General features: G+C 33.6%; 2 protein-coding genes across 8 annotated transcripts; one reads left to right on the top strand and one right to left on the bottom strand.

Annotated features, from left to right (window-relative positions):
• The first annotated feature begins 2,639 nt into the window (after positions 1 to 2,639).
• LOC130943271 (uncharacterized) lies at positions 2,640 to 3,854 on the top strand. Its single transcript, XM_057871067.1, has 2 exons — positions 2,640 to 2,976; positions 3,078 to 3,854. The coding sequence occupies exons 1-2, from the start codon at positions 2,820 to 2,822 to the stop codon at positions 3,662 to 3,664; spliced, it is 744 nt and encodes a 247-aa protein (XP_057727050.1). The 5' UTR covers positions 2,640 to 2,819; the 3' UTR covers positions 3,665 to 3,854.
• A 2,902-nt stretch (positions 3,855 to 6,756) lies between these two features.
• On the bottom strand, positions 6,757 to 14,404 carry LOC130966029 (uncharacterized). Of its 7 annotated transcripts, none has more exons than XM_057890798.1 (11): positions 14,146 to 14,404; positions 12,789 to 12,883; positions 12,286 to 12,345; positions 12,138 to 12,177; positions 11,323 to 11,447; positions 11,134 to 11,172; positions 10,887 to 10,973; positions 8,260 to 8,320; positions 7,911 to 8,035; positions 7,251 to 7,342; positions 6,757 to 7,110 (listed from the first exon to the last, which is right to left on the bottom strand). In XM_057890798.1, exons 2-11 carry the CDS (start codon positions 12,834 to 12,836, stop codon positions 6,996 to 6,998), a joined length of 792 nt encoding a protein of 263 aa, XP_057746781.1. In that variant the 5' UTR covers positions 12,837 to 12,883; positions 14,146 to 14,404; the 3' UTR covers positions 6,757 to 6,995. The 7 variants fall into 7 exon arrangements, with proteins under 7 accessions (XP_057746781.1, XP_057746775.1, XP_057746768.1 ...); XM_057890792.1 differs by having other exon boundaries at positions 11,323 to 11,501; positions 12,789 to 12,838; positions 14,148 to 14,402; XM_057890785.1 differs by having other exon boundaries at positions 11,323 to 11,501; positions 14,146 to 14,402.
• Between the last annotated feature and the right edge of the window lie 10,638 nt (positions 14,405 to 25,042).

The raw sequence follows: 25,042 nt of genomic DNA on the forward strand, positions 1-25,042 counted from the left end.
AGCTACCGCCGCTGTTTCATTTTCTTAGTTCGGTAAGTAATTGTGTTTCGAAAATCCATGTGTTAGTATTCTAGTATGTTTGGTTATAAACTCTGAGGTTTGGTAACGTAGGTTCGAGTTCTGTATGTTGAATACCGCTTTTAAGTTGTTGTGGGTGCTGCGAAAGTGATATGGGGCTGAGTTGGTGGATTGCTGTTGAATTCGGTTAAGAGAAAAGGTTTCGTAATGCATTTTGGGTTATGGTTTCGACGAGTCGAGGTAGGGGCTTTTTATACAAACTTATTTATTTTAAATTGGAATTATTATAAATAGATATGATGTGTGAAATGTATTTCTGGTCATTATGTGAGTCTTATGAATTGTCTGATTGATATTGGATGAATATGATTGCCGGTTTGATTGAAATGATGTTTGATTTTGTTCAAAATAGAGGTTTCTGGTTGTTTTGAATTGAAAGGATTTTAGTAATTAAAGTCTAAATTTTCTTACTGGAAAGTTGATTTGGTCTTGAATCCCTTGGAAAAGAGTTGAGGATTGGTTTGGTTGGGACCCGGACAGGGTGGCAATGTCCAAGTTTTAGGAAAGATGCTGCCGAAATTTCTATAAAGTCCGAGACTTTATTTTGAAACTGTATTTTAGAAAGGAATGGATTATGCCTTGAACTGTATTACCGATAAATGTATTAGGTTTGAACCCTTTTATTAAGAAAATTATTATATTTTTGGAGGTAAACTATTTTAGAAAAGAATCATGTTGTAAATTCATTTTAAAGACGAAAATAAATAAGTTTTGGAAATTGATTAAATAAGCAAATTTGAAGGTGTTTTAATGGAGTTCGATTAACTAATTTCATTTTACGACATTTTAAGAAAAGTTTGAAGTATTTTTTGAAACTTTGATTTTGTAAAACTTAAACACTTTCCGAACCTTTGGAAACAGATTTAAGAATGAAACTAAATTTGATTTTCGGTTTAAAATGATTTGGTTTTGGCTTAAATTAGTTGGTGTTGAAATTGGTTCGGAATAATTGGATACACGATTTGGTTTTGGTTTAAATTCTATTTTTTTTCAAATCCAGAAGTTAAAGTTTCAGAGGTTTTCAATGAATTTAAGAAACGAGTTAGGTTATTCTCCCTGAGGTCTTGAGACTCCGCTGAGGAATTTTACGACCAAATCCTGATTTAGAACTGAATGATTTTGAGTCTTTCAAAAGAGATTTTGGATTTGGCATGGTTCTGTGATTGTTTGAAAGTGTTGGAAAGACGTGAAAAGTGGCTCTGTTTTGAAAAGTGATTATTGGCAAGATGTGAATTGAATACGGTAGTTATTTAAAAGTAAATGGGCTAAGAATGATTTCGAAGTAAGATATTGAGCCTAATTGATATGTTGGAAATGTTTTTCAGAAAAACCACTAGACTACTGTTTTATATTGAGATTATGAGACGCTATGCGCCCAGCAGGGGTTGAGGTTGGATCATGCCTGTCGAGGTAGCGGCGGCGGCGTAAGGGCGGTGGTTCGTCCCGCTTGCGCTTAGATGTGAGGTCGATGGCAATAGATCCCGCTCGCATCCCTTCGGATCATCAGAGCGTACAGGCGCAAAACCCTGGATAGTGATCCGAGCACTATATCTCGGGGGTTCCCATACCATGATTCCGAAGGGCAACGTCTCCATGGAGATGTGTCTGGTTGGCAATTGAACCGACAATGTGATATCACAGCCAATAGTGCAGACATTCATCATCTGCATTTATGTGACATTATTTGGGTGTGCATATTGTAATTGGTTTGCCTATGTGAATACTTATGTTAATTTCTAACTGTGTAATTTTTGTAATTGTTAATGATTGTGTTTGAACTACATTATTTATGAATGTGTTTGATTGGTTGGTTGATGATTGAGTTGTTTGGGCCGGGGGCCGTGTTGGATTGGATGGGCTTGAGGCCGTGATTGGTATATTGAGTTCTAGTTTGTATAAAGTATCTGACCGGTTCAGCATAGACTTAATGAACCTATGCTTGGAACGGGATGGTCATTTATATCGCGTAGGTAACTACTTTCATGGTTGTGGTCTAGGAAAGTATGAAAAATCAAACTCTTACAGCATAGACTTAATTGAACCTATGTTTGGGACATGTTGGTCATTCATACTGTCTAGGAGAAACTTTTCAGATTTTACAAGAAAGTAAAAAGGATTTGTTTTAAATCATTTGAGAAATTTTACCAAGTCTTCAAAAAGGAAATTTTCTGGATTTTGAATGTGTACCTAAGATTTTTGGAAAGACTCATAAGACGAGCAATGATCACTGTACTCTAAGAATAGTTTTTATTTTACGTATCTTGTTATAGCAATTTCTGTAATCTTATAGTGAGAACAAGAGAGGATGACGTTCTCACTCCCCTACAGGTTATTCCCTTTCAGGATATGGATGACGGAGCTTCAGAAGAGTTATGTTTATTTTCTGTTTATTCGGTATCTTTGTATTATCTTACTTATTATTTTTTTCCTCGCTTTATCTTTATTAAATTTGTAAGAGGGATAGGTAATTACGATATGTATGTTTGTAAACTAGTGTTATATATATATATATATATATATATATATATATATATATATATATCTTATGGTATTGTATCTGGGTTGTATATTCATGTATGTTCTTGTTTTCAACGAAAAAGTGTTTTTGAAAGGTTATGCGGTTTTAAGATTTAAACAGGCTCATATTTTAGTATTAAATATTATAAGAGTCTTCGTAATACTCAAGCTATCAGAGTGCTGCTGCCAGAGGCGTGACATTATGATAGTTAGGGTGCTACATAATGCTGTTGTTGAAATCCAAATTTATAATTTGGGATGAGGCTCCAATGGTTAGTAGGTACTGCTATGAAACGCTTGATAAATGCTTGAGTGATATCATGAGGTTTTATCCAACATATAACAAAGATTTGCCCTTTCGAGGAAAAGTGGTTTTACTAGGTTGAGACTTTAGACAAATCTTTTCTGTCATTTTACGAGGATCGAGACAAGATATTGTTCATTCCATCGTTAATTCATCTTACCTTTGAAAGTTTTGTCAGGTGCTCAAACTAACAAAAACATGAGACTCTCTGTAGGAACAAGTACTCCAGATCAAGATGAGACAGAGCAATTTGGTGAGTGCTTATTGAAAGTTGGTGATGGTCTAATAGGTAACAATATAGATAGTGAATTTGAGATATGTCTTTCAAAAGATATTGTTATTCCTTCTTCGGACCAGGCATTTGATGAGTTGGTTCATTTTTCTTATCCAAATATTTTAAAAAACATGTCTTCAAAGAATTTTTTCAAAGCAAGGACTATACTGGCTCCCACGCTGGACATCATTGAAGAGGTCAACAATCATCTGATGGCTATCATTCCTGTTGGAGAATTATTGAATATCATAAATTGCTCTGATTTGCCTCCACATAAATTAATACTCAAGATTGGTGTTCCAGTGATGTTACTAAGGAATATTGACCATTCTAGTGGTCTTTGTAATGGTACAAGGCTACAAGTTAGGAAGCTTGAAAACCATGTCATAGAATATGAAATTTTAACGGGTAACAACGTTGGTCATATTGCTTTGATTCCAAGAATGAATATGGTACCAACAAATGAAACTGTCCCAGTTAGATTTCAATGAAATAGTTTTCCATAATAATATCGTTTGCCATAATAATTAATAAGTCTTAGGGACAAATTTTATCTCATGTTGGATTGTACTTGTCCAAACCAGTTTTTACACATGGCCAACTATATGTGGCACTTTCAAGAGTTAAGAGTAAGAGAAGTTTAAAAGTTTTACTTATGAATTACGTAGGAATGTCTGCAAATTTAACCATCAATATTGTTTATAGAGAAATCTTTAAAAAAATAAGATTCTAATGTAAATATTTTAATTTTATTTTAAATTTTGTATCAAAATCAATGTATAATTATTTTACTTTAAAAAAAATATAAAATGATGATTATTCACTATTTTTTAAGTTAAATTTTGATTTTGATAATAATTTTATAAATTTTTTGAAATAATAATTATTTTGTATGTTTTTTCTTAAAATATCCAAAGATATAAAAACTTTTTTTACTTTTATAAATTTTTCTGTGCTGGACACGAATTCATACACTAGTTTAATCTAAATTGTGGGATAGTTTGGGAGTGAAAATTAAATCATATAAAATTTATACACAAAACAGATAATAAAATTTTGAGTTAGTTTGGGTAAATTCCTAAAAAATGATTTTTTTAAGTGATTTTTTTTAAAAAAAATTTAAAATAAAAAAATTTTATGTTTGGATATCTAATATAAAAATATTTTTATATTTAACAATTATGTTTGTGTCCAATAGTATATTTTTATTTATTATGTTAAAAATATTTTTTAAATAAAAAAATCTATTAAAAAAATATAAATTATAATTTTTGAAAAAGTATTTTTTTAATATTTTTATTTTTATTACTAAAATTTTGTTAAACATACTAAAAAATAAAAAATATCTTTTTTTATCAACTTAATAACATTTAAATAAGCATTTAAAAGGGGTTGAAAATTGAAACTTTTAATTTGTATTAAAGTAAAATTTAAAATTTTTTGAAGTTTAAATCGGTTTATCCAATTTCAATGCGATGAATTTAAAAAATATAAAACACCCAAATCGAATGAGAAGATTTTACCTCCATCTCATGTTTTTGTGAAACTTAACTTCTTTCTTATCCAATGTATCTATCATTCTCTCCTCTCAACGTCATAAGCAAAATCATGCCTTATTTTATAGGTTTTGGCAGCAAAATTTAAGAATAAATAGGTATTTTATAAGTTTTGCGAGAAACACCAAAAATATCACATGTAAAAAAAATTAACATCAAATAAATTAGTTAAAATATATATTTTATATTTTAATATATATTGATTAATTTAATAACTAATTTTTAGTGTACCCATAATAAATAATTTTATACATTCTATAAATATCATTAACAATTAATTTGTTTTAATTTTGTCAACCTAATATTTCAAATATGTTACAATTATATTCTTAAGAGCTAAAACGGTTAATAGAAAAATACTAACATGTCAAGTATATTTTAATATGTCAATATACTTGACAACCCTAGGTTGACGTGTTAGTATAGGATGCCACGTTCTCGCCCATGTCAAATGTAACGGCATAATTCAAAACATATTAAAATGTTATGGTCAAACATTAATGATAAAATTAAAATATAATATAAATATTAAGCATAAAATAATATTTACTATTGAGTAATATTTTATAAATAAAAATTATATTAATAACACACATCAAAGGCTAAAACATATCACTTTTATTGAAACTCATTTTAATACAATAATATTTTTTAGAATAATAGTCAAATTCGTCCTTTAAAAAATTACTCATTTTTTAAATTAATTTTTAAAAGATTAAATCAGTCATGTTAGTCCCACATAAGTTAAATTGGTCTTTCCATTAGTTAGATGATGGTGTATCACGTTAAATATCATGTGACATAATATCATGATAAGTTAATGTCACGTGTCACAAAATAATTGATTAATGTGTCAGGTTAGTGACACGTGACATGCCACATATTACCTGACATGTCATAACTATTTAGAGTCAAATTAATGCCTAAAAATACCCATATAAATTATTTTCATGCCTAAAATTTTAAAAATTAATAAATTAGTCCTTATATAAATTTATCTTATTTTTCCTTTATAATATTAAATTTTTAATATTTTTTTAATACTACTAATTTTAATATCATTTTTTAGATCTTAACAAATAAATTTTTTTATATAAAATAATAAAAATAATTAAATTATTACAAAATTTTTTGCCATTTATATTTTAAAATTTTACATTTTCAAATTTTAGTTTTTTTGTAGTGAAAAAATTTTTATATTTAAATGATTTTATCAAACTATTATTATTATATACTTAAATTTTTTTTCAAATTTCACTAGATAAATATAATAATTATTTTATAATTTAAATTTTTATATCATTATTTAATAAGATCCAAAAAATTAAAATTTTTAATATATAATTAATAATAGTTTAATAAAATTATTTATAGAAAAATATTTTACTACAAAAAATATTAGAATTTGAAAATATAAAATCTAAAAATACAAATAAAAAAATAATTTTGTAATAATTTGTTTATTTTTATTATTTTATGTAAAAAAATTTGTTTATTAAAGTGTAAAAAATAATATTAAAATTAGTAGGATAGAAAAATATTAATACTTTTATGTTGTTTGAAATATGAGTTTTATAAATTTATTATTATTTAAGATATCTAAAGGTGTTGGACATAATTTATTTACATTTTAGTTAAATAGTTAATTGATTTTTATTTGCGTTAAAATTATCTCTAAATGTTAATTTCTTCTAAAATATTAGAGGCAAAATTATCCAAAAATATCTGACACAAATAAAAAACATAAAAAATTGAATAAATAAAAAACATTAAAAGATAAAATTAAATAAATTTAAAATTAAAAATATTTAAAAAAATTCAAAAATTAAAAATATACTTTACCCTTAAATCAATCATCTGAATTTGTTACTCTTGACATGTGATACGTATTCAAAAGAAAATATTTAATTTCAAGCATTTATCATGTTTTAAAGAACATTTGATATTTTTATTATAAAACATTCAAATATTTAACCTTCTTTCTTCTATGAATTCAAACATAATATCATATCATTGCAATCAACAACTCATAAGAAGCGTTGAAATAGATTAATATTCTGATAAAATGAAACATTTTTGTGATAGATATCAATGATATAATTTGGATGATTTTCTTTGTCAAAATCCGACCATCAAGCACTCTGTTGTTAACCAAATCCAAGACATTCAAATTTCTTCTTCTCACCTTCCTAGTATCTATGATCATAAAAATGGTATAAAAGTTGAAATACCACAATAAAGAAAAAGGAAAAAGCTTAACTAAGTTTCATACATCTGTCAATATTAATGAAGATACAATGACAACATAGGCCAGGAAAAAGAAAATGGCAATCTGTATTAAAAACTTGGGATTTTCCCTCATGTTTGGAGATGTCACCGATCTGAAACACCCCCCCCCCCCCCCCCCCCCCACACACCAAAAAATAAATAAATAAATAAATAAAAAGAGGATGATTGTATGAGAAAATCACTTAGAGAAAGATGAAAGGATTTCACACTATCTATCAAGCAAAATGTTTACCTAGCAATTCGCTGAGAAAGTCTATGAAACGGTAAACTTTGTATGAACACAATGCCTGGTCCTGTGAGAAGAGCTGTCACAGCATTATCACCCTGCAATTTTGAGGACAAATGATGTAACAAATTATAGATAAAAATATAAGATATGGCATGCAGAAGGGGTGTTATGGTGGCTTACATAATTAAATTAATTGCAGCAAGAAGAAAAGGTGGTTGCATGTTTGTGGAACAAATTCCATGCATGCACAGAAAACACCCATAACCACTCATCCTTTTGATTTTTCTTAACTTCATTTTTTATTATTTTTTATATCACTTTCATGCATTGTAAATATTTCCCAAAGCATAATCAACTGTCAATTACCTGGGATCTCCATGGGTTAGTAAATAGTAATGTAAGATGTAACTCCCAATATCTCTCTTAAATCAAACCATACGATACTTTGAATAATAATCCAAACAACAATACAGTTACAAACTTCTAGAAGCTCACTACGCACAGAGATAAGACAGGTCTAACGTGTAAAATATCAAACAATATTTATCTATAATTTTTTGCTATAGCAACCATGCAAGGTTAATCCAAAAAATGATAACTGTATATTGTGGGAATATTAAGAAAATAATAATAAAATAAAAATCAGTAGTAGAAGTTACTTACTCCAAACATTGTCCTTCTTGGAGGACCATTATATTTTATTTGGACATTGACCGTACTTGTCACAGCAACAATGCATGAAACATCAACTGCTAGAACTTCACCGCTCTCAAGATTTTTCTGTAGAACTAGCAATAAACAAAACCGAAGGATAACCAAGATAAGCAATAAAGTAATATTATAGTAGTTATTCAAAAAATCAAAAATACTATTAACGTAGACCTTATTCAAGAATGACATCTAAAAGTTGGAAAATAAATTGAAAAGGGAAGAAACAGTTGCAATTGATTTTATTTCTTCCATAAGTAGCATTTTAAGCACGGTAACAGACTAACAGGGAAGAGAATTGTACCAGATCCACCAGCAAGTATGAATGCAAGCCCTTGACCTGATATCTTCTGCCTCAAAAATCCCTATAACAATACAATTGTTGTCTTAGATAAATAACATGGCAATATGTATGACAAGAGGACTTGTCTGATTTCCTTTACTATCGGAAACCTCTAATTTTGAATTGCTATATAAAAACAGGCATGACAGCATAGATTAATTATACTGATACATAGTATAGTATGTGTAACCCAAATCAATCCTCCAGCACAACCTCTTCCATCTAAACAAACCCATTTCGAAGTCCAAAGCCCCATCTAAAGTAAAATAAATACTTTGTATGCACAGCTGTGGTTAACGGGATTAATACCAATTACATGTTGCAGATTCAAAGGTTATCTACCCTGATGTATGTTATGTGTGGGCATAATAAAAAAATAAAATTCAAATCTGTATTTACGTTTTGATGGCTGTGTTTTTATGGAACAATTATTTTTACCATCTTTGGTAAATGTTGGGCGTGCCCTGCAACCGGAGATCAGCTTCTATTGACTAGGTTTGTTAGGTTTGGCAGGCAGGAAAGAGGCAAATCTTTGTGGCACTATCCATTATGAAAGATACACCCACCATTTGAACTATTTGGTTGGAGCATAATGCACTCACTTCCAAAGACAGATTTTCTAACAAGTACGTTGTATGGATAGGATTAAATGTCTAGCATCCATTGGGTGTAAAGCTAATGATCTTTATAAGGGACTTTCCTTTTGAAACATGCTGAGAGATTGGAAAGCATGCTTTATAGATAATCCTTTTTTTGCTTTGCTTTTGTACAGGGGGATTATCCTTCTACTCTTAATGAAATTCTTCCTTAATCTTCCTCCCACCCTGACAAAAAATAAATAAATAAATAAAAAGGATAATATTTAGCAAGGTTCTGAAAATCGAATCGGTCATTGAACTGCTCTAGTTACTGGTTCACTGATTTACTGATTCACTGGTCCAACTGGTTCAACCGTGGTGTAACCAAAAACACCGTTTTATAATCAAATTTATATATCAAATTTGGAGACCTTTCTGTTCCTGTTTATGAAAGCAACCATACACACATTTATAGGAAGCAGAATTAGAACATGATATGATGATGATGAATAAGCAATCACTAAATCTCTGGGTAATAGCTAGGATATCCATGAGTATCCATATAGTAAACCTAACAAACCTTATAAAGCACAATATACAACAATACTTTTTCTGTGAAACTCATGACAAGATACTGCTACAAAATTTTTGCTTTTGTTATACCTCAAATTCTCAAATGAATTCTATTTTTGTGATATATCATTATCAAATTTCAGCTCCCTCAAAATCTCAAATGAACCGACTCATTCAACTAATATATACTAAATGAGTGAAATATCAATAATCAGTGATCAGTTCAATTTTGTTCAAAAGACAGTGACATTTCTTTAGATAAAACAAAAGTGTTACTACCAAGAAGTACATTATATAATCATCCATCAAGTTCATATTCACAAATAGAAGTATCAACCCTAAACCCAAACAGAAGTATCACACGCTGAGATGAACATTCAAAGTAGCAGTAACAGGCAAGCATCAAATTACACAAGTGCCAGAGCACATGATAACTCCAAAACCTGTGGCATCAATAAATCAAAATTAATTTTTGGCTGCCTCTAATACAAACATCCAAACATGAATGATTATCTTCGAAATATAATCCTACTTTCAGCTCAATCTGACACATCCTGTTCTGTTCCATTGCATCACAAAATACTAACACCAAGTAAAATACATCACAATCAAACAAAATAGAGAGCCTAACAAGTTACCTTCAAATAAACATTGATTCATAGAAGAAAACAGAATCACAAGAGCAAAGCAAATTATATTGGGTATACATCAAAAATTGTCTCTGGTACAAGAAAATTAAGGCTCCAGAATGTTAAGTAGTTCATTCTTTCATAAAGTAACAAAGTTTAATCATACACAAGCAAATTAGTCAAATTAAGGCTCTATTTGGGCAGAACATATCAAAGAGATTGAAACGAAGAAGAAGAAGACGAAGACGAAGACGTGGCTTAGCAGACAGAAGACGACGAACACCGAGCTGACCTCGAGGAAGAAGCTGCGATCGGTGGAGCGAACAGGGGTCCGAGACTTGGAGCACGCCGATAGGACGAAGAGGAAGCTCCTGAGTGCGACGGACGGCGACAGTGTCCCACTTCTTGCGGCAGTGGTGGTGGAGGCTAGATGGCTAGGGCTTTTTATGGATGAGGGCAGTGCAAGGTTCTGAATTGTGAAGGAAAAAGAAGGAGAAAGGGGCTGGGTCACTGGAACAGGGAAGGAATCAGATTGCTTTTTTTTTTTTTAAGGAAGCATCAAACGACGACGTTTCGTATAAACCGGCTGGATCCCGATTCAACAGTTTTCATGCGGTTTTTGAAATGGCGGTTTCTCCTAATGAACCGAACCGCAAATGCTCCCGGTTCCCGGTTGGACCGGCCGGTCCAGTCCAGTTTCAGAACCATGATATTTAGAGAAAGAAAATAAATTGCTTGCTAGGTAAGTGACACCAAGTATCTCGTATTTGTTAACAAGAAAATGAAAAATAGGAAACATCCCAGTTACCTCAGCACCAGCAACAATATTACGTCCCCTCTGATCAATTGTGTTGTTGACTTTCACATCATTGACAGAGCAAAGAAATGCATCTGGCTACAGAAATTGAAAAAATTGGTTATGTCATATTTTGGTCCTGGTATGGGAAAGAAAAATCAACAGGAGTAAGCCCAACGAAATCAAACTTTAGTTTTTAAAATCACTCTTAAGAAATTCAAACATACAGATGAAACAACAACAGCCAACAAATTAATACCTGACATAAAATCTCCCCATTAAAGCTTGCTAAATCAATCTGTATTTGCATGAGTAAGAAACATATACAGAGAGGTCTTTCAGTCAAATGAATCCAAGCATATGTTTCAGGTGATGAATTTGGAGACTTCAAGCAAAGGAGTAACAAATGTTATCTGAAACAAATTAGAGATGCATATAAACCACAAACCGGAAGAATTCTTGCAAAATAAGGTGCAGCAATTCCAACGAATCCATCACTTTGTCCAGAATTTCGAAGAAAGATGCTACTTATGTTTTTGCCAAATAGCCACTGCCATATGCCTACTTCATTTTCTGGAAGATAGGAATTTTCCATTTCAATGGATCCTGACATAAAGCACATGGAACCTACAATAGCAGTATAATAAAACTCCACTTAAATTTTCAGAGGGGAAATCCACAGACTCTAACTATAAATTATATATGCACATAGGCCAATCCATGTTAACATTTAAAGAAACTTAAAGCAAAATCAGAAATCAGGTTCAGTTTTACTTATAATTCATAATGCTCCTCCTCCCCCCCCCCCCCCCCTTCTTCTCTCTTTTTCCAAAAAAAAAATTAACTAGAAAAAAATAAAAAAAAACACAGGCACGCGAACCAACAAATCACAAAGGAAAGAATTTCAGTATTTAATTATGCATTCATATTAAGAAAATAACCAAGACAAAATGTTAAGACCAAAAAATACATTAAAAATTGAAAATTAAGAAAATTTGTCATCTCATCCAATTGATGTTCAAGAGTCATGCCCAGTATAAGCCATGTTAAACAAATAAACATCAATATATATTACACTACAACAGAATTAAGCCTACATAGCAAATATGCAATATTAATTATAGTACATGGATATCATTTAAAATATCATATATGCATTGACAGGGCAAAAATTTTCATCCCAAGTCTACAGAGAAAAAGCAATCAAGAAAAATAAAATAAAATAAATCTAGAGTCACAAATAGAAGTCCCTAAACGACTTACCAGGCTTTGCAATAATTTTTTCTTGGGGCTTCAACATTATCTGTATTGCAACAACAAAGTCAAAGTTAATTTTATGAATACCATTAAAAGAAATATGGGGGAGAAAATCTGACTTTAATTTTTACACCAAGGAGGGTGGTTCATATACCTGGACCACCTGAGCTTCACCCCCTAAAATCTGAAAAGGTGTGATTGCATCTTGTGGACTCTAAACCACAATGAAGAAAAATTTATCATCAGATTGAAGGATATTTCATAGGACAATACAAGCAATATGATGTTGAACATGTCTTCTCCTTTCTTTTTTAGGAGAAAGAAAAAGAGTACTATCCCATAATAAGTTGAAAGCCATCACGAAACACTACAAAACAACCTGCAAAACTAAAATTTTGTTGGAGTCTGATCATGAGCAGTCATATGAGTAATAGATAAAAAATATTCAAATATGTTTCCTTTTTCCAAACATCATGTTAGGATTAATAGTCAGTTCAGGCCTTTCTATTTACCGCACATGTGGTACTACTCCAATTTCACAAAATACAAACCTGGATGTGGAATAATTAATGCAGCAAACATATTAACTTAAGCTTTCCCAGATAAAATACAATTATATATATTTTTTATTGTCAATGGCAAGAATATGCAAAATACCTGATAAACATAGGGCTGAAAAGGTGTTGAGAAAAATGGTGCCGCCATTGCTGAGGCACAGGAATTACTTTGATGTTACTAGAGAAATAAAGGGCCTATTTGAATTAAAATCCAGTAAGATATCAATAGGGTTTTAACCAAAGAATGTTAACTCTATTATGCAATAATTTTTCACCTTAGGGAATTCAATTGAATATGGTATACATAATTTTCAAATAGCATTTTCAATTAATGGAAAGCACTTTGAACATTATCACTACAACAATAACCTTCACTAGCATATTCAACATCAGCATTAGTTTCACAAGTGAAAATATGGTGCAACAATGGATACAACAATTTAAATTAATCAAGTGATAGTTCAATTTTACTGTTACAGTTTCACGGCTGTCACATTGTCTTAAATTTCTAACTGTAAACTAGATAGGTAATCCTATGCTAGACAGTGTCTTTCTCTATTAACAAAATTTCAGAAAATCAAGTTTCAGAGTCAAACATAACTCACAAACAACATATTGTCAAACATATCCAACTAACAGTTATCAACTATCTACTTGTCCTTATCATTGCCGATTCATCAGAAGATAGTGTACACCAAAGACTCAATTCATTCTTTACCTCACAAGACTAATACAAAAACAAAAGCCACTCTAATTGTTTTGCATATACCTCTAAGGAGAAATCTCTGCACATTATTTCTCAAGCTATCCGCAACAGATTAAACTACCACCAAGAGGAGTGAGCAATATAAAGTAAATTACAGCTTCAATTGCACAACATTAAGATGGAGACTAGGGAAATTAGATTGAATGACAAAAGACGGCAGATACTAATAAATCATTGAAATCCTAAAACTAAACAATGACAAATGCACAACCGTTCAGCTTTACAACAACTTGCAATTTGGGAACTTTCTGAGCATACAATCTCTATAATCAATCAAAAAAGCCCTGGACCACACACAATAAACACACTTTTCTAAACCTGATCAGCTCATCTCATTTTTTCCTTCTCTTATCACTCATGATCGGAAGCCTAGTCTAACCCCAATTTGGTAACCTAAGCCTGATAATGTTGAAATTAGATTCAGATTGTTAACAAATTACGAGATCCAGATAGACTAGAAAAAAAAAAGTGATTGATGAATAAGAATTTGGGGAGGAGACAAATCCATACTAGAAGCAATGGAGGAAGGAGAGAGACAAAGAGACTATTTTAGTGTTTTTGAATGAGTAAGTCTGGAGCTCTGTTCGAACTTGCATTTCAAAATTTTGGCAACTGATAACAAATACTAATATCTTAAATTCCTAACAAACTCCACAAATCACAATTTATACGATGAAAACTATACACATACACCTGATTCAGCTTCTCAATTTGATCGATTGAGCAATCAGGCGCCAATTCTGCTTCCGTGAAATCGGAGGCGAAATTAGAGAGATATCGGTTGTGAGAATTACATAAAGAAGAAAAAAAATTGTACTCAAAGAGATTGATGAATGATGAGAAAATTAGAATGAGGTCTCAGAAGAAAAGTGTTAGAAGCAAATAAGTGAATAACATAAAGATTCAGGCGTTCGGACCATAGTTATCAGTAACCCAGGTCCCATTTGAATAAAAATATAAAATAGTCAATCAACAAGTATTAAACCTATATTAGTAGGAAATAAATGTCTTCACTAACACTTTTAACAACAATCAAATCTCAATTTTTAAAAATAACTACTAGAAAAATTCCAATTAGCATTAAACCTATATTGATACAATCATGTAATAGTAACAATAAGACTAACAATCAAGTATTAAATTTACATTCAAACAGCAATAATCAAATATTAAATCTACATTGAAAGAGCAACAATCAAGTATTAAACCAACAACAATAAAGTGATTCCAATTAACCTCAAATTCCTATTCTAAACATATGTTTAAAGTTTAAAACGGCAACAATTTATATACAAATTTCAATTGGCATCAAATTCCAATTGCTTTTAAATTTACTTTCAAGTGTCATTCTATATAAATTCCAATAAACATCAATTTATTATTTATTTATATTTATTCTAAATCTACGTTAAATCAGCAACAATCAAGTTTTAAAAATCAATATACAATAACTAAAAACATCAGAAACAGAACCATCTCACAGTTTCAATAAAATTAACCAAAGTCAGAGGAGGCACAAGGTGAAAAGGGCCAGAAGCAGAGACAGAGGAGGCACGAGGCGGAGGCAGAAAAGAAGAGCAACAATATAGCACAGCAACAAAAATAAACCCTAAATACCAATAATGAAAGAAAGAAAATATCGCGCGCGCAGAAGTGATGTTGCATGGCGACGCGTACGCGTACATGGCGCGTACGCGTGGATAAGAAAATTGCCAAGCGATGCGCACGCATGATCCATGTGTATGCGTCGATGCTCGCACGTGACTAATGCTGGGGGGCGATTTCTGAGCTGCGCTGGCCCAAATCCAATTGATTCCTGAAACTATTTCATGAAGAATTCAAGCTAGAGCAAGGGGAGAGCACTTAGTTAGTAAACATGAGCCTTTAGTTAGTTTTCTAGAGAGAGAAGCTCCCTCTTCTCTCTAGAATTAGGTTAAATTCTTCTAGATCTAAGTGTAATTTCTTGATTTCATCTTGTTTCCTTCACAATTCCTTATTCTAGTACCTTAATTCCTTATTCTAGTACCTTAATTCATCTTGTTTCTCTTCATTCACTTTGCTTGCCATTTATTTTCTTGGAAAAATATACAATCAAACCCCTTGCATCTTCATAGCCAATAATCATTCACTTCATTGCAATTCTTTGTGAGACGACTGGGAGTTTAAATACTTTAGTTAATTCTTATTTGGGGTTTGTTACTTGTGACAAAACCAATTTAAATTTGATGTGAGAGTTGTTTGTTGGTTTGGAGCTATGCTTACAACGAAGTAATTCTTTTCTATAAGAAGTAATTCGTGCTTGGCGAATTTACAGAGGCTGTGGGGCCCAATCTGAACCAACTTTGGCGCCAAAAGGCTTAAGTGGACCAAGGGATGAGGGAATTGACATTCATTCACACTTTTAGATATTTTTAGTTAGTTTTGGAAGTTACAATTTTAGAGAGAGAAACTCTAGCTTCTCTCTAGGTTTTTGCTTCTCAATTCGGAATTCTCTTGGATCCATTGGTGAGATCTACTGTCAATTCAATTCTACATTGCTTCAAGTTGTAGATCTAATTCTTCTACTTTCAATTTAGTGTTCTTGTTGCTCAATTTACTTTGGATCTTAGATTTGGATCTTGTTACTTTGATTTCCGTTAATGCATTGAGGAATTTTATGTTCATTGTTGTCAATTGTTTGATTGTTGTTAATCTCTTGTAGTGGATATCTTTGATTTGAAGTTTTTTCTCAATTTTACAATGCCTTTTACTCTTGCTCTCCAAGTGTTTGAGAAAATGTCAACTTTAGCTATGGAGTAAACTTTTCATTCTTGGCTTGGGGTTTGAGATATTGGAGACACTTGAATTATCAATGTCCTTTGTTGATTATCAATTGGAAATTGCTAATTGATTTGCATGTCACTAAAGCTAGACTTCCCTAGGGTTTGACTAGGACTTGTGAATTCAAATTGATTACTCTCACTTGACTTTCCTTTACGATCTTAATTGAATTGGTTAGTTGTCTTGGAAAAGAAACTCTCCATAATTGGATCTCCTCTGAGCCTTGGAAAAGGGATAAGGAGATCATGCTAGAAATGCTCTCATGTTGGACCAAATTGGGGTTTGGGTGGATATAGTGACATGTAATCCTCCCAACACTTTGATTTGGAAATACATGTGGTATAATCAGTGACCATACTTCATCTCTTCCCATGAGCAATTAAATCAAGGAATTGGGCAATTGTTCAAGCTTAGAGAGATTGGGTTGCCAAGGAATTAGGATCCAATCATCTAAGATTGCCAAGGAGATCAATGAATGCATTGATTGAGGAAGAGATGAGAATGAACTTGATCCAAAGAATGTGATGAGCGGATAATTTATACGCTTTTTGGCATTGTTTTTAGGTAGTTTTTAGTAGGATCTAGCTACTTTTAGGGATGTTTTTATTAGTTTTTATGCAAAATTCACATTTCTGGACTTTACTATGAGTTTGTGTGTTTTTCTGTGATTCAAGTATTTTCTGGCTGAAATTGAGGGACCTGAGCAAAAATCATATAGGAGGCTGAAAAAAGAACTACAGATGTTGTTGGATTCTTACCTCCCTGCACTCGAAATGGATTTTCTGGAGCTACAAAACTCCAAATGGTGCGCTCTTAACTACGTTGGAAAGTAGACATCCAGAGCTTTCCAGCAATATATAATAGTTTATACTTTATTTGATTTTACATGACACAAACTGGCATTCAACGCTAGTTCCATGCTGCATTCTAGAGTAAAACGCCGAAAAACACGTCACAAACCAGAGTTAAACGCCAAAAATATGTTACAACTTGGCGTTTAATCCCAAGAGAAGCCTCTGCATGTGTAAAGCTTGAGCTCAGCCCAAGCACACACCAAAGTGGGCCCCGAAAGCGGATTTCTGCACTAAGACTTATTTCTGTAAACCCTAGTAACTAGTCTAGTATAAATAGGACTTTTTACTATTGTATTTTAATCTTTGGACGAGCTTTTGGAACATCTTTGATTATTGTTAGTCCTTAGACATTGGGGGCTGGCCTCAAGGCCATGCCTACCTTATTTTCACTTATGTATCTTCAACGGTGGAGTTTCTACACACCATAGATTAAGGTGTGGAGCTCTGCTGTTCCTCGAGTATTAATGCAAGTACTACTGTTTTCTATTCAATTCATGCTTATTCTTATTCTAAGATATTCATTCGCACTTCAACCTGATGAATGTGATGATCCGTGACACTCATCACCATTCTCACTTATGAACGCGTGCCTGACAAACACTTTCGTTCTACTTGCGAAAGCTAGAGTGTGTATCTCTCGGATTCTTGACCCACGACGGATGGTTGCCTCGCCTGACAATCGAGCCTCCCATTTCGTGAGATCAGAGTCTTCGTGGCATAAGCTAGAATCCATTGGCAGCATTCTTAAGATCCGGAAAGTCTAAGCCTTGTCCGTGGTATTTCGAGAAGGATCTGGGATGGGATGACTGTGACGAGCTTCAAACTCGCGAGTGTTGGGCGTGGTGATAGATGCAAAAGGATCAATGGATCCTATTCCGACATGATTGAGAACCGAAAGATGATTAGCCATGCTGTGACAGTGCATTTGGACCATTTTCACTAAGAATATGGGAAGTAGCCATTGACAACGGTGACGCCCTACATACAGCTTGCCATAGAAAGGAGTAAGAATGATTGTGTAAAACCCGGTTAATTAACGGCTAATTAACCCATAAATGAGAATTTATTCTAGAAAGCCTAAAATGTGATTTTTATGGCTAAATGTGATAGAGGAGACTGAGACGAGAATTTTGGTACCAATTTTATAGAATTCGGACCAAGATTGGACCAAACGGGCCAAACCGGGCCAACCGGACCCAAAGTGGGCCCTTGGCCCAACATAACTTAACCAAAACCCTAGTTTTCAGCACTCTCTCTCCTCATTTGTTACACACACAAGCTGAAATTAGAGAGAAAGGGAGGAAGAACACTCTCTCAAGTTCTCTCCCTTGGTTGATCTTCAAACCATCATAACTTTTGATCTAGAGCTCCGATTGCCGCCCCGTTTGCGGCCACGCGTTCACCGCGGAGAGCTCTACAAAACCATATAATCAATCTTGAGGTAAGCCACGTGTTGCTGTTCGAAATCTCAGCCCTTATTTTCGAGTTTCATGGGTTGAATGTTGAGATTTTGGGTTCTTTGATGTTATAGGACCCAACTCTCTTGAAGGAGAAGGTTGATCTTGTCTCCTTGGACCTTGGAGGTGGTAAGATTCTCAACCCTAGTGTATTTTGTTGTTCTATGATGTTTGGGTTTTGAGATGTTGTGTATGGGTATGATGGTTGTGGCTTAGGTTGTGTATATGTGAATATTGGAGCTTAATTGGTGACTTTGAAAAGCTTGGAAAGGGTTTGGTGGTGCAAAATCTGTTCTTGGAGGTGTTGAGGCCTTGAGAGCTTGTGGATAAGTGGTTTGGAAGTGCTCCGGTGGAGCTTGGGAAATTCGGCTAAGGTATGGTTTCGGTTTCCTGTATCTAATATGTAATGTGGTAGGAAATTCTTAGGCTAGAGGCCCTAAGATAGGCATTGAATGGTTGACGTTAATAAATGATTGAGATATATGATGTGGTCATATGTGATGATGATTATTAATGCCTTGGTGGTATGATGTATGAGAAGTATGCATGTTGTGATATATGCTTGATGATTGGTTATGGTTGAATTGTGGGTTGAACCATGTTGATGGTGAATATGATATTGATTATGTATAATGATGGTTAATTGGGATTGGTGTTGTTGAAAATTGGCATGAGGAATAGTATATGATATGTCAATATGTTTGAGTTTGAGCCACTTGGGTGAAGTGGGCTAGAATGATGAAATAGTGATTTTGTATATTGTGGTAATGTGTCAATGTGTGAGTTGAGGAGGCTTGATGTTGAATTTGATACATTTTGATTGATTTCAAAGAAAAGGGATGAAATTGGCATGTTTTGATTGATTTTGAAAAGAGTTGAAATTGGTTTGTTTTGAAAATGGCATATTGTGGTTTTGTATGAAAATATGGTTTTTGGGCATACTTTGACGGGACATAACTTGGACTACGGATCTCCGTTTTGTACCAAATCTGTTTAGAAATGAAATTGGATCCGGGATGTCCATGCCGTTCGAAGAACGGTTGAAAAACGATTTAAAATGAGGAAGTTATGTCCGTTGGAAGATTGGGGTAAAAATCTGTGAATTCTGCAGCTTTTAACTTAGAAATTTTTTAGCAGAATAACCCCTTGCGCGTGGGCGCACCTGGCGCGTACGCGCCGATCTTCCAGAAAGCGCCATCCACGCGTGCGTGTGATGTGCGCGGGCGCGCCGATTGTGCTGCACCCAATGCCCAGCCATTTTCCAGAGAGTTATGCCAGAACTGTGCCGGTGCTGTGCCTGGGGCACGAGAACACCCGCGCGTACGCGTGGTTGACGCGTGCGCGTCGATTGGCAAGTTTTAAATCCACGCGTTAGCGTGCATGACGCTTGCGCGTCGATGAGTTTTCGAGGCCATCCACGCGTGCGCGTGGAGTGCGCGCACGCGCGGCCCTGTTTTCATCCCAAAGTTGATTTTTGAGTTTTAAAAGCCAAATCTCATACTTCTAAGCCTCCGATCTCACCATTTATGTCTTAAATCATTATGGCATGCCTAGCTATTAAAAAGGGGCTAGTGAATGAGGTAACTTGCGAGTGAAGCAAGGGAAATATGAATGATCAATGAGGATCAAAGATGATTATGTGAGATGTGGAGGATGGTGGTGGAAGTGCTTGTTATGCCATGGGCCGAAAGGCTATAATTGTTAATGAAATGGCTGGTTATGGATTTAACCGTGAGCCGGAATAGCTGTGTATGCTATGAATATTGGCTGGTTCTGGATTGAACCATGAGCCGGAATAGCTGTGTATGCTATGAATATTGGCTGGTTATGGATTTAACCGTGAGCCGGAATGGCTGATATGGATGTTGATCCATGGATGAGGATTCATGCATGTTTATGCTGAATCATTGATAATTGTGATTTTGCACTTCCACTATCAGAGATACGAGTTTCCCTGGGTAGTAGCAGTGGCTAGCCACCACGTGCTCCAGGTGGAGGCTCGAGACTCTGTTGACCCTATGTCGTAAGTGTGGCCGGGCACTGTGAAAGGCCCGGATGAGCTCGAACCCCGTAAATATTCACCAGTGAGGGTGATGGATATGGATCATGTTTATGATCAAGTTTATAACGAGTATAACTCGAGTTTGGGGATGCACGACAGAGGGACAGTCCAATGGTTAGCGACCAGGACTTGTCGGGTTGGCTCTATAACCGACAAGATGATATCATCGGCCACTAGGGACAGGCATTCATCATATGCATATTATGTGAATTGTTTGAGATTGCCTATTTGACTGCATATAACTTGCTAATTGTCTAAATGTCTTACTTGCTCCTATTTGATATTCTTTGTTTGATATAACTGTGGTTGCTATATTATATCCTGCTGGTGGTTGGGAGGTTTGAAGGAATTGGAAAGGGAAGTATTAGTTAGACTGAAGAATCTTTAGTCAGATGCCCTTATACGGTTTAGCTTGTTTATAAGCTTTAATATTATCTGGAGGAAGTTCTAGGATTGCCTTCGGCTTTCCTCCATTATTATGTATTATATATGTGGAAACTGTTACCATGCTGGGGACCTCTGGTTCTCACCCATGCGGATTTTGTGGTTTTCAGATGCAGGACGTGAGGCGTCCCGCTGATGCATGCTGGAGACTTCTATATTGCGAAGATCCTTTGTTCTCGGGGCTATGTTTTGGTTTATATGTTTTGCTTAGATACTTTTATCTCCATTAAATGATACAAACTGTGATGACTCCTCTTATGGGAGATTTTGGAGAATAGGTTTTATGTATTTGTGTCCCTTTGGGTCTCCTTTGGGGTTTTCCTTATTTTATCATGTGTATATATTGTTATGCTCGGACCGGTTATCTTCGCATCCGGATCTTGAGTCTTGATATTCCTGTTTTTGACACTCCTTTGTATATATATAATCTCGCGTTGGTTTATCCTTGTTCGTTACGTTATCGATCGGAGTGATGCGCTTTTGAGTTGCGGTTTTTGTTTACCCCTTTTTCTACAAAGGCTCCTAGTTATAATCATTCATTCATACTACTATACGTACTAAATTTTTATTTTAGAGGTCGTAATACCTTGCCATCTCTGAATTATGACTTAAGCATAAGACTCTGTATGGTAGGGTGTTACAGATTGGATGAAAGCAGTAGGAAAGCAGAGATTCAGAAGGAACACAATATCTTCATGCGCTTATCTGAAATTCCCGCCAATGAATTACATAAGTATCTCTATCTTTATTTTATGCTTTATTTATCTTTATATTTGATGAGCGGATAATTTATACACTTTTTGGCATTGTTTTTATATAATGTTTAGTATAATCTAGCTATTTTTAGGGATGTTTTCATTAGTTTTTATGCTAAATTCACATTTCTGGACTTTACTATGAGTTTGTGTGTTTTTCTGTGATTTCAGGTAATTTCTAGCTGAAATTGAGGGACCTGAGCAAAACTCTGATAGAAGGCTAACAAATGACTGCTGATGCTGTTGGATTCTGACCTCCCTGCACTCGAAATGAATTTTCTGGAGCTAAAAAACTCCAAATGGCGCGCTCTCAATGGCGTTGGAAAGTAGACATCCAGAGCTTTCCAGCAATATATAATAGTCCATTCTTTATTCGTGATTAGATGATGTAAACTGGCGCTCAACGCCAGTTCCATGCTGCATTCTAGAGTCAAACGCCATAAACACGTCACGAACCAGAGTTGAACGCCAAAAACACGTTACAACTTGGCGTTCAACTCCAAAAGAAGCATCTGCACGTGTAAAGCTCGAGCTCAGCCCAGGCACACACCAAGTGGGCCCCGGAAGTGGATTTCTGCATCAATTACTTATTTCTGTAAACCCTAGTAGCTAGTCTAGTATAAATAGAACATTTTACTATTGTATTCAGTGTCTTTTGACCACGTTACATCTTTGGTCTCGGTTTTATCCCATTATTCATATTAGGAGACTATTGATCACGTTTTGGGGGCTAGCCATTCGGCCATGCCTGAACCTTCATCACTTATGTATTTTCAACGGTGGAGTTTCTACACACCATAGATTAAGGGTGTGGAGCTCTGCTGTACCTCAAGTTTTAATGCAATTACTACTATCTTTTATTCAAATTAAATCTTATTTCTGTTCTAAGATACTACTCGTACTTCAACCTGATGGATGTGATGATCTGTGACACTCATCATTATCCATCCGTATAAACATGTGCTTGACAACCACTTCCGTTCTACAAGCGAAAGCTAGAGTGTGTATCTCTTGGATTCCTGATGCACGACGCATGGTTGCCCTCGCCTGACAACCGAGCCTTCCATTCTGTGAGATCAGAGTCTTCGTGGTATAAGCTAGAATTGATGGCGGCATTCATGAGAATCCGGAAAGTCTAAACCTTTTCTGTGGTATTCCGAGTAGGATTCTGGGATTGAATGACTGTGACGAGCTTCAAACTCGCGATTGTTGGGCGTGATGATAAATGCAAAAGAATCAAGGGATTCTATTCCAGCATGTTCGAGAACCGACAGATGATTAGCCGTGCCGTGACAGAGCATTTGGACCTTTTTCACTGAGAAGATGGGATGTAGCCATTGACAACGGTGATGCCCTACATATAGCTTGCCATGGAAAGGAGTAAGAAGGATTGGATGAAGGTAGTAGAAAAGTAGAGATTCAGAAGGAGCACAGCACCTTCATATGCCTATCTGAAATTCTCATCGATGATCTACATAAGTATTTCTATCTTTATTTTCTGTTTATTTATTATTATTTTTCGAAAACTCCATAACCATTTATTATCCGCCTAACTGAGATTTACAAGATGACCATAGCTTGCTTCATACCAACAATCTCCCTGGGATCGACCCTTACTCACGTAAGATTTATTACTTGGACGACCCAGTGCACTTGCTGGTTAGTTGTGCGAGGTTGTGAAGAAAGTGCTGAGTTAGTAAATGCGTAGACCAAGTTGAATGCCATTATAAGAGATCACAATTTCGTGCACCAAGTTTTTGGCGCCGTTGTCGGGGATTGTTCGATTTTGGACAACTGACGGTTCATTTTGTTGCTCAGATTAGGTAATTTTCTTTTGTTTTATTTCCAAAAAAAAATTTCAAAAATCTTTCAAAATTTATCACCTATTTTCGAAAATTTTCAGAGTTTTCAAGAATGAATTCTAGAGTTTCATACAACATGTTTTAGCTTGTCTGGCTATTAAGCCATGTCTAATTCATAGGATTTTGATTGAGGACTTTGGATTCATTACTTTCTTTTTCCTATATGTTTTTCGAAAAATATAAAATAAAATACAAAAAAAATAATAAAATCATAAAAATAAAAAATATTTTGTGATTCTTGTTTGAGTCTTGTGTCATGTTTTAAGTTTGGTGTCAATTGCATATTCATCTTGTTCTTGCATTTTTCGAAAATTCATGCATTGATAGTGTTCTTCATGATCTTCAAGTTGTTCTCGGTAAGTCTTCTTGTTTGATCTTTAAATTTTCTTGTTTTGTGTTATATGATATTTTTCATGTGCATTTTTGCATTCATAGTGTCTAAACATGAAAGATTTCTAAGTTTGGTATCTTGCATGTTTTCTTTGCATTAAAAATTTTTCAAAAATATGTTCTTGATGTTCATCATGATCTTCAAAGTGTTCTTGGTGTTCATCTTGACATTCATAGTGTTCTTGCATGCATCATGTGTTTTGATTCATAATTTTCATGTTGTGAGTCATTTTTTATGTTTTTCTCTCTCATCATTAAAAATTCAAAAAAAAAATCTTTTCCTTATTTTTCTCATAAATTTTGAAATTTTGGGTTGACTTAGTCAAAAATTCTTAAAAATAAGTTGTTTCTTGTTAGTCAAGTCAAAATTTCAAGTTTAAAAATCTTATCTTTTTCAAAAATCAAATCTCTTTTACTTTTATCTTATGATTTTCAAAAATTTAAAACTATTTTTCAAAAATTTTTTCTTATTTTATTTTAAATTTTCGAAACTTAACTAATAAGTAATGTGATTGATTAAAAAATTTGAAGTTTGTTACTTTCTTGTTAAGAAAGGTTCAATCTTTAAATTCTAGAATCATATCTTCTAGTTTCTTGTTAGTCAAGTAATTAATTTTAATTTTAAAAATTAAATCTTTTTCAACCATATCCTTTTAATCATATTTTTTGTCATATCTTTTTCAAAATTTTATCTTTTTTCAAATATTTGATTTCAAAATATCTTCTTATCTTCTTATCTTTTCAAATTTGATTTTCAAATCTTTTTCAAACTAACCAATTAACTTTTGTTTGTTTCTTATATTTTTCAAAACCACCTAACTAAATTTCTCTCTCTAATTTTCGAAAATACCTCACCTCTTTTTCAAAATTCTTTTTAATTGATTAATTGTTTTAAATTTTAATTTTAATTTTATTTCTTATCTTAATTTTCGAAAATCATTAAC

The sequence above is a fragment of the Arachis stenosperma genome, chromosome 1 (genome assembly GCF_014773155.1).
Source record: "Arachis stenosperma cultivar V10309 chromosome 1, arast.V10309.gnm1.PFL2, whole genome shotgun sequence".
NCBI lineage: Eukaryota > Viridiplantae > Streptophyta > Magnoliopsida > Fabales > Fabaceae > Arachis > Arachis stenosperma.

Bases quoted from the DNA above. Each gene is read 5' to 3' on its own strand.
- LOC130966029 (XM_057890792.1), bottom strand. From the start codon at position 12,836: ATGGCGGCACCATTTTTCTCAACACCTTTTCAGCCCTATGTTTATCAG. The intron at 11,502-12,137 runs GTAAGTCGTTTA...CTGCTATTGTAG, and splicing joins AAAAATTATTGCAAAGCCTG to GTTCCATGTGCTTTATGTCA. The intron at 7,343-7,910 runs GTAAGTAACTTC...TCAAAATTGCAG, and splicing joins CAAGAAGGACAATGTTTGGA to GGTGATAATGCTGTGACAGC.
- LOC130943271 (XM_057871067.1), top strand. From the start codon at position 2,820: ATGCTGTTGTTGAAATCCAAATTTATAATTTGGGATGAGGCTCCAATG. The intron at 2,977-3,077 runs GTTGAGACTTTA...AAGTTTTGTCAG, and splicing joins AGGAAAAGTGGTTTTACTAG to GTGCTCAAACTAACAAAAAC.